Source organism: Euprymna scolopes, chromosome 3 (genome assembly GCF_053919585.1).
Source record: "Euprymna scolopes isolate OS-2025 chromosome 3, ASM5391958v1, whole genome shotgun sequence".
Classification (NCBI taxonomy): domain Eukaryota; kingdom Metazoa; phylum Mollusca; class Cephalopoda; order Sepiida; family Sepiolidae; genus Euprymna; species Euprymna scolopes.
The window spans coordinates 125,079,556-125,093,109 of NC_136484.1; the positions used below are offsets into that span (position 1 = coordinate 125,079,556).

General features: G+C 31.6%; 1 protein-coding gene across 26 annotated transcripts in view; it reads right to left on the reverse strand.

Moving 5' to 3' along the window:
• Positions 1-13,554, reverse strand: part of LOC145258350 (cGMP-dependent 3',5'-cyclic phosphodiesterase-like) — an 889,144-nt gene that overhangs the window by 456,960 nt on the left and 418,630 nt on the right. For 2 of the 26 annotated variants that reach the window (XM_080116615.1, XM_080116613.1), the window contains exon 1: positions 1,461-1,598. The exons of 19 other annotated variants lie outside the window; for them this stretch is intronic. In XM_080116615.1, coding sequence (XP_079972741.1) covers positions 1,461-1,517 — 57 coding nt within the window. In that variant the 5' untranslated portion in view covers positions 1,518-1,598. Of the gene's footprint in view, positions 1-1,460; positions 1,662-13,554 lie in introns of those variants that run through there. 5 more of the 26 variants (XM_080116618.1, XM_080116616.1, XM_080116617.1 and 2 more) reach the window with 5 other exon arrangements.

Sequence of the window (13,554 nt, forward strand, 5' to 3'; positions counted from 1 at the left end):
TTAAGCATATTTTATGACCAAGTAACACCGGGTGGCCTGCTAATGTGTGTATATTATACACACACATACACAAGATATCTAGACTGATGAGACAGGTTAGAAACCTAATGAAAATAATTCTCAAACGCTTCGTTTCTGAGATGCAGACTATTGAAATACGATTGTGAACATCTAACATGCACAATTTATGTGATTGTGCACTAGTTCTACATACGAGAAACACTAACACTTTTGAAAGGGTCACAAGTAGACAAGCTTAGGTCTGGTGTTACAAATACAACAAACCCATAGAAAAATATAAAGCCGTATGGTTCAGAAGAAAGATCCGAGTGTTCTTTGATAGCCAGCATGAAAGACTCAGTTGGCATCCTGTGAATGTTAACTATTTATATTCTAATAAGCAAAATGAAGCAAACCAAGTGCAGGTAAATAAATGACCACACACAGAAAGAAATTAGTAATGAAGTGTTATTACAAAAGCAACGTCCACATAAAGAGGCTCTTTACACATACAGAGCAATCCTGAAGTTAAAACATTGATTTTCGAAACAAAGGCTTTCATTGTCAGCTCTTCAGTGTGGCTTGAACTCAGACATTTTGTTCTAACAGGTGGAGATTCTAGCCGCTACGCCATCAACATAAGCCATGAAAGCAGTACAAACAAACACAATCTAAAAGAATATATAAAATGAATATGCAGATAAAATTCTTTCAATTATAAAGCAAGATTCAGTTTTAAAGAAACTAGAAAGAATTGGTTCCCTCCAGATGTATAATTTTATTGGTATACATGGTGAATGAACATACATTACACTGCCCCCAAAAGGAGGGGGTTTCAAAGATTGTCTTCGGAAAGATACTTTACAACCCACCTCTAAATGAGATAGTGCCTGGGCAGATCTCGCATATTTCACTTAGTCCTCCCCCCTTAAGGACTGGAAATAATATCAGGAAGGATGGTATAACAAAACGGTACCACCCACACACACAAAAGTAATCTCTAGAAAGATGGTGTAGCCACAGAAGATATTCCCCCCCCCCCCTAAAAAAAAAAAAAAAAAATTATGCCCAGGAAGATGACAATGGAACAGATACTACACTCCTCTCCATACACCAAACTGAGCATTGGAATATAGTACACGAGTCTGAAATAGTAATGACCGAATTAAGCATTAAAATACTATAATTTCAGATATAAAAGTAGTAGTACAGTTTCAGCTTGACATACAAAATCTTCATTAGTAATAGATTTACAATGCAAACACTTTTTTTCTAAATAGTAAAAAAGAAGTTCCGGTTTGTTAAAGAAAACTCGGTCACAGAAATTCTACTTTTCATTGACTATAGAAAACTATTTCAAGAAACACATGGTTGGACAAATGATACAAAGAATTTATTTACTAGCCAATTCATAAACTTTAAACATCAATTTCTAAACAGATACAATAAATAAATATTACCTCAGCAAGCTGAGAAGCAACATGTGTGTAAAATTCCAACTGCATCAATAATCCCATTCAATTCAGATTCCGAGCTTCTGATGACAGTCGAATGCTGCCAGCACTCCCATTTAAAATGCCAATAATGAAAACATCGGCTCCTTTGCACAACAGGATACCTACTAACAGATGACCTATAAACATGTACTACCAATCCCAAGTGGCGAAGCAGAGCAGAACGCCAAACATTTATCTGAATATTCAAAAAACCAAACTTATAAGAAACCAAAGTTCACTTTGCTCACTTGACTGGCACGCAAAAGTTTACCCAACTCTTTACACTAACAGAAAATTTACAATGAATTTTATTCATAAATTTTAAGTGCATAAAATACACTATATTTAAAACTTCGAAAAAAAAAAAAAAAAAAAAAAAAAAAAAACTTAGAGTAAACTAAGCTCATGAACCGATCATTATGAATTCTGTAATATATATATTAAAATAGTTTTCTATATTCGATGAAAAGTAGAATTTTTGACAGTTTTCTTTATAGAAAAAAAAAAAAAAAAAAACAATTTTTTTTTTACTATTTAGAAAAACACATACAGACAATATAAATTGGTACATTATAAGCGTATTACACATAATGTACCAATTTATATTCTAATGTTAGAATATATATATATATATGCACACACACACATACAGCCAGACATGGCTCATAGGCCAAGGAATGAGAGTGGAGAGTTGTAGGTTTCGGTTTCAATTCTAGTTGATAGCACCCAAGTAATATATATAGGGGGGGGGGGGGTGATCTCGCTACTATATATTAGTAGCAATATAATAATCGATAGAGAGTATCTATAATAAATACCTAACCTGCATGAATTAATATATTTAAGCATATTTTACGATCGGGTAACGCCGGGCAGCCTGCCAGTAATCCATATAGGATGAGTAACAAGGGTGTGTAAAAATGCTAAAACAGAGTGTGTGTGTGTGTATATATATATATATATATATATATATATATATATATATATGAATTTTCTTTTTCGGTTTATTTTATGGCCGGATCATTATGAATCTTAGAATATATATTAGCCCATTATTTTTGTAAACTTTATAATTTAGGGGATGCGCTACCCCCTCCCCCAAACTTTTAATCCTCCAAACTAATGAACGGATCATGGATCTGAGAATATATATTTCTTAAAAAGCTGACATACGTACATTTTTTTGTACATGTTAACAGAGGGCGTTTAAAGCAAAGTTCTTTATTTTTATTAATCTTTTATGAACTGATCATTAGAAATTTAGGAATTATATTTTCGGCAATAATAATATGTGCACTTTTTTGTTAACGTGTATCCACCCAAATTCGCACTTAAAGTTTCACAATTAAAATAAGTTATGTATCAAAAAAGTGTCCTACATCAAGTTTGGAGTTTTGTGAAGCAATACATTTTTAAAAGACTCGGTGCACACGCGTGAACATGAATATACTTATTAAAATTCTAATCTATTAGATTTATCACGAATTATGCAATAGGTTTTTGAAGCAACATACCGACACGAGTACACTTTAATCACATTTAAGTGCCTGCGATCGAAATCGTAACAGACCCGCCCCACACACACAAAAGTAAATAAATAAAGCATCAAAATTAATGCTATCTTTCTTGCTTATATCCGTCCACGAATCGGTATTCTCCTCGTAATTCTGTTTCCATGCACAAAATAATCGAAACGAATGAACAGATTGTGAATTTTTTTAATCTATTGTCAGCGACAGTGCCTTAATTGCTTTATTTGTTTGTCTAGCCAGCATATCAACCTTCTTTGAGTCATTTAATGTATATAAAATTTTAATTTTTAGATGATTTTGGAGTTTATTTTTGCTGGGTATATTCGAGTAATGTCTTGATATGGTTTGTTATTTGAAGGCATCTGTATTTTATGATAAAGATTTGCTATTTAGGAATTTTAGAATAGTTTTAGGATTTTCTTTTTCCAAGAGTCTGTGGCTTTGTAGTAGTGTTGACGAATTGTGAGGTCATAGCAGTTAAGTAAAAAGCGTTTCACCATGAATAAGGCTCGTGACATGGTATACATTCGAGAAGTTCTTTACTTTTTAATATGAAGGAGTGAGTTATGCGAGTCCTATCTAAATACGTACATACGTGATAAGACTACTTTTTAACATGATTTTCTGGGATCTAGTAGTTTGTTTTTTTTTTGTTTTGTTTTTTTAAGTATAGGCGAAATTTGTAAAAGTTTGTTTTGGTAGTTGTTCCAGTTTTCTTGCCATTTCTTTGTAATAAAATTCTTTATTGAAAGTTTGCAGTCCGTGTATGGGACTTATGTCACATATTTGGAGTTTTAGGGAATTTTTGGCCGCCATATCAGCTTTATTTGGGCTTTCCTTAAAAGTTTTTGTTGGCATTTTTTTATATATTCCTTCCAATTTGCTTTTTTTTTTTTTTTTCTTTTTCATTGGGAGAGATGGTTTTTTTGTTTCTTTCAGATTTATTAAAACCACTGGGAAATAGTCGCTACCCTATGAAGATTCTAAAATCTTCCAATTGTACTCCATGAAGATAGTGGGGTCACACAATGATATATCTAGTAATGGGTAGGTGCCTGACACAGGATGAAGGTATTTTCATTTTTCCGTTTCTTATCCAAGTATGCAGATCTCCAGATATCATTGTGACTATTAAAGTCACCTAGCAGTAAGAAGGGTTTTGGTAACAGATTTATTATTTTGTTCAGCTTTTTCATTGGATCCTGGGCTGGGATGTAGATAGTGCAGATATTTATAGTTCTGTGCAATGTCTCTGCTGTAGCAATGGCTTGAATATTAGTTTTTAGATCTATCTTGCTTTGTGGGATATTATTTCTAATAAGGGCAGATACTCCTTCAGATATTGTTTATTGTGGATGTAATTGTATTGTTTGTAGTTTATATTTATTTTATCTTCAGCTTTTAAAAAAAATTCTTGGAGACACCTGATGGCTGGTTGATGGTTTGTTATAAGTAATAGGTCATTTATGTTAGATTTTAGCACCCGGCAATTTCATTGGATGATTTTTTGGGGTTATGGTTTGATTTTTTTTATTTAAATCAATATTCCTTATTTTATAAGGATAAAAGCAACCAAAGGAGAACCAATAACAAGTGTTTCCCTTTAAAATAGAAAATATTTTCAAATATTAAACCTAAAATGCTCAAGAAATTGAACAATCGCACACTACTAGTGAAAGGGGAAAGCCAAAATCATAACAAAAATCTTCAAATGTAGACTTTTCAACAACCAAAAAGTAAAAATCTACCCCACCCATCCACAAAACGCGGAATACCTGTAAAGGAGTGATCAAGAGTTCAGAAATATTCCTGTGCTCCTTGAAAGAAATCAAGACTAACTTAAACCAGAATGTTTAAGATGTAAACAGAATCTAAATTAAAACATATGGTGAAACTATTAATACAAACTCCTACATCCTAATTTTTTAAACCCACCAAATCCCAAGTAACATCAAAATAGAGAATGAAAAAAAATAAATGCAGAATCATAGTACAGTGTTCATTAATTAGATGACATGCTATCAGAGACCAGTTTGTTACAGTTAATAGTGGCCTGCTTTTAAATCTGGGTTGATAGACCGACTTGCCACACTGAGGAGTCATAAAATAAAACCGCTTTCTACAAATGATTATACATATACAATAACAGCATAACAGGGAGGGGGCATTCATTAAGATGATATGAATGTCTTGAAATTTTCTTTAAGTTTTCAAAAATGTGCCAAGTCCAAGTGGTGGATCACAGATTTCCTTCAAAATTAGTAAAGTTTAAAAACTTTCAGATGTTAGATAATTCCTAAGTAATGACAGAAAAAGTATTAGAAAATTTTATCCAAAAATGATTCTCTCCTTGTAATAATTACTTGTCATTGAATATTATTTACTTTAACATATGTGCACAGTCACTTAAAATAGAATGTTGCCTTTTTTTCATGGTAAAATTTTGAAATTTTATTCATTGAACGAAAATCTGATCCACCGCTACTTGGATTCGACATATTTAAAAATTTTTAAATTTTTCTAATCTCATTTATCGTGAAGGTTGGTTGTCATTGATTTTATTCTAGATCTTTCAGGATTTTGGCTTTTTAAGGGCATCCTGTTAATGAATGCTCCTCCCTGCTATGCTTCGTTATTGTACATGCATAGAGAATCGTATGTAGTCAACCATGAATAAGATTTAAAACAAAAAAAAAAAACAAACACTTTCTTCTTGAAAAAGGGGGGAGAGAGAAATTACAAGATCACTTAAGTATATATTATTCCTAAAAATAAGCTAAATTTTGTTTCTTTTTACATGTTTTAAAAATAATAAAAAGCATGAACTTTAGATATTACTAACTGCACCTCTTTGGTATTACCAGGTAATGTTTTACTTGCAGTCTTTTATAACTATGAAATTTGTTTTGCATATATTTTATTTTAAACAATTCTGAATTGATGAGTAGTTTCATTCATCTTGTTAATGGAGTCCATACGAAAACAATTCCGACCTAATCAAAGTATTTTTGGAAAGTATTAAATAGAATTCCGTTTTTGTTCTTAACATGCCACAATGATCCAAAATAACTGATAAACCAGGATCAAAAACCGATTTTGCAGGGAGAAAGCTATCAATAACAAATCGGAAAATAGACCACTACATAAATTTCAGTTTTACACACAAAATCTTAACATTTTTTATAGAGTTATGAAAAAGAAATACTAAAAAGTATCTCGATTGAAAGATGAATTTTTAAAAATCAGTTGTAAAGTTCTCCTTTAAAGTTTTCTAATTTAGTAGACTTTGAAGTTCAGTTTCTGCATTGAAACTGAACCTTCCTTGAACTTCCCTGCATTTACTTTGATAAAAGAAATGCTGGCATAATCTAATGGAGATTTGGTGTCTGTGTGAAGCTGAAACTATTATTACTTCTATTAATATGCTCAATTCAGGGTGGGAGGTAGTGTAGGATCTTACTTTGTCATTCTCCCAGACATTACCTCCTTTTTATGGGAGGGATCATTCCTGTTGACATGAAACCATCCTCTCATCTCCTTTGTGGTGGGCAAATAGAGTATATGTGTCATATATACTTAAAATATGATTCCCCTGGTTACATATTTTGGCTAGTAATATTAAAACAAAGTTCGGACATACATGAAAACAGTTAAAAAAAAAAAAAAAAAAAAAAAATCGTACTTTAATTTGGAAAGTAATTTTCTACAGGATGATTAAATGATAATGGAGTTTGAATTAACGAAACGTTTTCCAGCTTCTCATCAGTTATATAATAAAAAAAAAAAAAAAAAAAAAAAACACTCAACCTTATTTATTCATCTAAATCGACAACCATTTTAATTAACTTTGTAACATATAAAGTTTTTCTTGGATACGCGTAATAGGTACACACTAAACTGAAAGTTCTGGATTCCATTCAAAGTGCTAATTAGGTACAAATTTAAAATAAAACGCTTCCAGATTGTCTCAGTTGGAAAATTTCAGCAGGTAAATGCAACAGTCAGAATTTGTCTTGTTTTCATATGACAATGAAAATATATATATATATATATATATATATATATCAAGAGGTGAATTTTTTAATGATATAACTACACGGTAGCTACACCAGCATGCCTTAAGGATTCCTTTTGGGTCCAACCCTCTTCCTGATATTCAATGATCTTCCAAAATATTCTGAGATTATTCCTTGACATCTAAGTATACAACAACTGTCTATGGCAGCATTTTGAAGAGCATTGATAAAGATCTTACTGACTCTTGACTTAGAATATGTGGGATAACAGGGAATAAAAGTTTAGAAAAAAAAAAATTAAAAAGTAGAAGCTATTTACACCCACTTCCAGCCTGAATGGGGGGGGGCGGCTGGTTACTTTTAATACATCTAAATTAAGCTTTATTTTTCCTTTTAATGTCAATGCCCAGATCCTCATTGAAATGAAGGTCACTAAAAAAAAAAAAAAAATGCTTAGACTATTCTACCGCTTTAAAAGTATCGACTCTTGATATAATCTTACCTCCATAAGTGTCAGATACTTCTTCAGAGTACTGCTGTACGTTTAGGGAGATGCTAAGACGAATATTCTTGCCTTGACAAAAAAATTACAATCTAGTAAAAGGTTATCTATTCCCTACGATCACTTTCAGAAACGTTGCTAGTCTTTCTCTACTTATTTTTCATAAGCTCTAGTCTTTGAAAAAAAAAAAAAAAATTCTAGCGAAGAGATGCTAATCTTATCTCCTTTATCACTCATCAATATTCTGCAGAATTATGAATAGATTCTATGCGATTTCTATAAAGATCATATTCCTTAGATTTCCAGCTGAAATCTTACAAATGTTCCCACAGGGATTATAAGTCTTGATTAAATGTCAGTTTTTTTCTTTGTTCTGTAGCGTTCACTGATAAGACCTCTCATGTACAAAAATTCCTCCAGTCTAGTAGCTATCTGTTAACAGTGGTAGATGGCATTTATATATACACGATTTGTGTCATTACAATTTTGATATTAAGGCCAGTCTGCTTCACATACCATATCTTATTGCATATAAGATGAATACATGGCAATATAATATCAGTATTTATTAAGCTAATAAATTACATGCCTGTATATAGGAGACTGCAGTAAATTCATGTAAATGTCCATATCTAGACACAAAAAGTCGCCTTTTCCCTTCTCAATTCAGACACCGTAAGACTATAAACAAGCGTTACATATTTCCAATATGCTCATGCTTCAGGATATTTAGACATTAATTTGATTTCTGAATTTCCTACATTTATTCCAGCTAACTTAACTCCAGACAGTAATACTTAGAGGAAGTGGACGCATCTTTAACTCACCCCAAAATATATACTTTCACTCTCGCATAAAATACAGAGAACTCCTTCATTAGCTCTCTGGTTCCCTCTTGCCAATCTTTCACGAAAAACACCCATCTAGTTGAAACCACTGTCAATTTCCCCACTCTTTATCTGTGCCTAAATCAAAACGTAGATTCCATGAACAAAGCTTTTTTAGAACTGCACGCTTGTGGAACTCTTCCGTTTGCCTGTTTCCCACCTGACTACAACTTAGATGTCTTCAAGTTCAAACAAATTCCTGATAAACCATCCCTTTAAGTTATCCAATTTATCAAATCTCGGTTACTAACGATCACTACGATATTATTCCATTGATTGATACATGCAATAAACCTTATCCTCCAGTGGCCTCCGGGCCTTGATAAGTGGTGACTCCCATGTAAAAAAAAAAAAAAAAAAAAAAAAAAATTCAATTTCATTTTTCAATATCGTTTTATTACTAAATATTAGTTCCCTTCATTCTAGCAACTTTTTACATCGTTTTGATTGACCGCACACGATCCTGTTCTAGGAACATTAGAATATAGTTTTTTTTATTTTTAATACAAAATATTTAAAGGTGATAAATTTACAAATTGTATACAATATTACAGTGAAATCATTCGACAGTTCAGACATTACATCATACATATTTTCAACTGTGCTCTGCCTTAGTCTAGAAGGATCACTATTATTTCATTTAAAACTTTATTAAACAATTTTGTAACATTCAAGCATCTTAAACATTCAAAATAGAAAAGCTGCGACAACTGCCTTTTTTGTAAACGTTCGTTGGAGCTAATTTTTTTGGTTTGTTTTTAAGCGTTAAACACCTTAGTTTTTGGCTTAAATATTTAGAAACAAAGCAAAAAAAAAAAAAAAAAAGTTTTTCTTAAACGAAAGGGAGTATTTATCTGTATCGTTGCATTCGCAACATTTGTTTTCATTAAGAAAAAAATGTACTTTTTTAAGTTGCATCCCAAATTTTCTTTAGAAAAAGAAATCTCTTAATCTACAACTCGTAACGAAGTCTACAACAAAATCAAAATGCTCAGGTTTTTAACGCGAGAAAAACAAAACCGATTACTTTTGAGAAGTGCGGTATAAAACATGCTAGTCAGAGGCAACTGTCGCAGCATTTTCAACATTTTTTTTGTAACAAAAAAGAATGGTTACTTTAATTTGCATTGCTTTTAGCGTCCCAAATTCTATTTGGAAAAATAGAAATCTGATAGTGGCTCACGAATGAATTCGGAATATGGCCATGTGAGCAACAAAGTTCAATAACAACTTATTGAAGTCAATCTACACGTTCGCAATACTTTTACTATCGCACCCATCAGAGAACAATTTAATAATATTCAACCGTAGAATAACAATAATTTAGAAAATATTGTGGGGTGGGGTGGGGGGGGGTCAATTTTCGAATTTACTTCTGCTTTAAAAATAAATTTAAATATATCAATAAGGTGGGGTGAGTAATAAGTCACCATGTCTTCAATAAAATTTTAAAAAAACATTTTGTATAAGCAGTTGCAACATTAGGTACTTTTACCTAGACAAACCTTCATATTACAAACCTCAGAGAATAGCTCACACAAAAAAGTTCATTAGTACAAATCTATACAAATTACTATTCTTGCCACCGGGGAGCCGAATCAGTACACCATTCAATGAAAATATGAAAACCCATTATGTCCCATCTTGGAAAGCCACTTTTGTGTCTCAGACAGTAATGTCTCGTTCTCAATTTCTGTTAATGTTGTGCAAGTCGAAGTTATCTTCAGTAGAGCAGTCAACTTGATCAAAAGTTCAGCCAGTCAACAAGTAAACAAAGGACGTAAAGCATAACACGAGTTAACAAAATCGTTCAGTTCACCCATCAGATCCCACTGATCTATTGAATTTATTGAATTAATCTCCTCTGGGCAATGCCGAAATACAAGTCACTTATAAAATGAATGACTAAATATGCAAAGATGTTTGTGGCTAGCACAAAATTTCACTCTTCAAATTTTTTTTTTAACCGTTTTTTTTGGCAAATGATCAAATCACACATAGGAAAAAAGACAAGTTCATTAGTTTACGTCTAAAAACTAAAATACATGTATCAAGTAGTTTATAATAACAGTATAACGATCTGTAAAAAGATCGTTAAAATGCTAGAAATTTATGAATTTAAATCAGAATTGTGGAGTCAAAGTTGAAGATCTTGATAAAGTCAGATTTGTAAGAATGTTAGCAGTGTGGATTTGACTTAACAAGTTTGATTATTACTAAATACCAAAAGACAAAAAAAAAATCAGAGTCGGATATGTTAGAATTCTAGGAGCGAGTCAAACCTTATGCCTTTCGAATCTAATTCTGGTTAAAGCAAAAAAAAAAAAAAAAAAAAAAAATCTAAACAAAAAATCTAAACTAGAAAATATTAAAATTATATTTATAGGGATGACGGATTGCTAATTGTTGAGAACTCCGACGGTTGCAAATGTCAGAACTAAAATGGAAAGAGTTAACCTAAAAATTGAAATCAAATCTAATATAAAAACTAAACTTCCTCAATGTCACTCTTAACCTCGCAAATGACACATCGACCTTATACTAAAGAAAGTACTTACCTATTATATATATATATATATATATATATATATATATATATATATACACACACCTATTATCTAATCACCCAAAACATTAACCACATCTCCAAATCCATTGAAAAAAGAATTAGCACCAACTCAAAACTGAAAATCTTCAATAAACAAAAAGAATTATTTTTAACAAACTAAGAAGCATCTTAGAATTCTGTCTTGTCACGTGACGTCTAATGAATCCAATACAAAATTGGAAGTCTCCAACATTATCCATGTAATTTGTTCGTTTCCTAACATACAAAGAGCTACAGCAATTACAATTTTCCGATGCGATCACCAATGTCAATATTTGTTTGCGTTAAAGAATTCAGATCATTAACGATAAAAAACAAGATTGTTGCCGGTAAGCAACAATGACAGGTCACAATGTAAAAGATTGAAAGCTTCCCTTTTGACAATGAATAGTAGACTGACTATTTATCAAAAGATATTTGTAATAAGAATAAAAATAGTATATTGAATTCATGCAGAACAATTTATGTAAAAAATATTTTGTGGATGTAATGTACTGACAAAATTAAAAAAAATATGAGAAAATGGCAAATGAAAAGTTGCAACAACATAAATAAATACTGAATGAAAAGGTTAGCAACAGTGATGGGACGATTCCAATATTTTTCTACGATTCCGTGCTAAATTTCCGATTTCTATTCTTTGTAAATCTGTAATTATTTAACTATAAGATTGTTATTTTCCCCGATTTTCGTAAAAACATGTTAAATATGCAGATATTTTCCTAAACGTCAAATACACCTGTGGAGAGTGATCTATCGATTTTAGCTTTACTGGTAGTTTAAAATCAATAAATATTTTATTACCAGCAATGGAAGATTTTACTTGAAACAAAATTAAAGACAAAAGAATCGTTTTGGCATTGGAAAATAGGCATAAATTTTTCCGATTACGATACCCCCCCCCCAAATTTCCCAGTTTTTCCAATTAATCGTCCCAACAGTAGTTAGCCGTTTTAATATTTTTAAAACTAATAAATTGGTCTATTGTACAATTTATATAAAAAAATAAAAATGAAAAATAAAAATGAAAAATAAAAATGTAAAATGCCAGAAGAAATATGTACAATATATGAGCTGTTTCTATCCGGCGTTGCTCGGCAAGCTACTTTTGCTTTCATTAACAATTTACATACTGCAATAGAATTTGTGAACCACTCTCAAAATAGTTATTTGGGTTATGAATAAATGAAGATTCTGCTTCTTTAAAGAGGGGAAATATCGAGCATTTATTTTTCGATCCTACTCCAGGAAAATAAAAAGTTAATGATTTACAAACAAGAAAAAAAAAAATATAAAAGATTTGAGAATTGAACTCTAAATCACAACTTGAGAAGCCGAGGTTTTATCAATTTGGTCATTGTTTCAACGTTAGTAATACACTGATTATAATAGGAAGGATACTGTAAGAAAGGAAAGAAAAAAAAAAAAAACGTTCACTAAGGGAAATCACTTATATATAAAAGAAAAAAGGGAGAGTATTAATAAAATTCGAAATTATCCAGATTTCTTAGGTGCCATTGGAATCAGGAAGAGTATGTAGGCCTTAGGGTTACCTCCTCCGACTCCCTCTGATATTAGTAACAAAAACAGACTTATTTGAATATGAAAATTAATTTCATCGATTGGAAATAAAATTTGTTTAACAGACTTATATTTTTCAAAGTTCACTAGCCGCAATTAGAAAAAAAAAAATGTCCATGTGCACTGCTTGTCCAACATGCAAAGGGTGTTTATTCCGAAGGCCGTTCTTAACATGGGGGAGGTTGGGTGTCATAATTCTGAAAGGCATTTACTTATTTTCAACCTCCCCGTGTTGAGAAGGTCTTTCAGAATAAGCACCTTGTGCAAGTTGGACAAGCAGCGCACATTGCCTTTTTGTTTGGAGAAATGAACCAGTCGCGTTACCATAAAATGGAACTTTATGCAATATTTTAAAAAAAAAAAAAAAAAAAAAAAAAAAACACGCCAAAATTATTTCCTTTTTTCAGATTAAAGAATGCTCCCTGAAACGTGCTGCGTACAACATCAGAGCCGATGCGTATTTCGCCATGGGACCTCATGTACGTCAGAAAAAAAGAAAAAAAAAAAAAAAAAGTTATTTACTTGTTTCCCCATAAGAGTAGTTAGACGCCAATGTTTTAAATGTGGGGAAAACTAGTTTACCTAAAAGAGGCACATAGAATTAGAAACATTGCTTCAGTCTTTAGGGATTTGTTCTACTTTTTAAAAAGTAGCTCCAGTGTACGTTGCTGTTGTGTTACAAAATTCAAATTTTAAAAATGTCACTTGTAAATTTTAATTTGGGGGGGGGGGGGCTCGGCTGAAAGTTGTGACCGACTAAATTTGTTTTTATTTTAAAGAAATAAACTTGTATATTTATTTTACAACGATTAAAAATAAAGTGGCCCTGGCCCACTGGGTTGGAAAAAAAAGTGACTAAGAATTTGCCAAAAATAATCGCGACTGTGACTAAAGTGTTATTGTTTATTTTAATAACATTTTTTGCGCTTAGT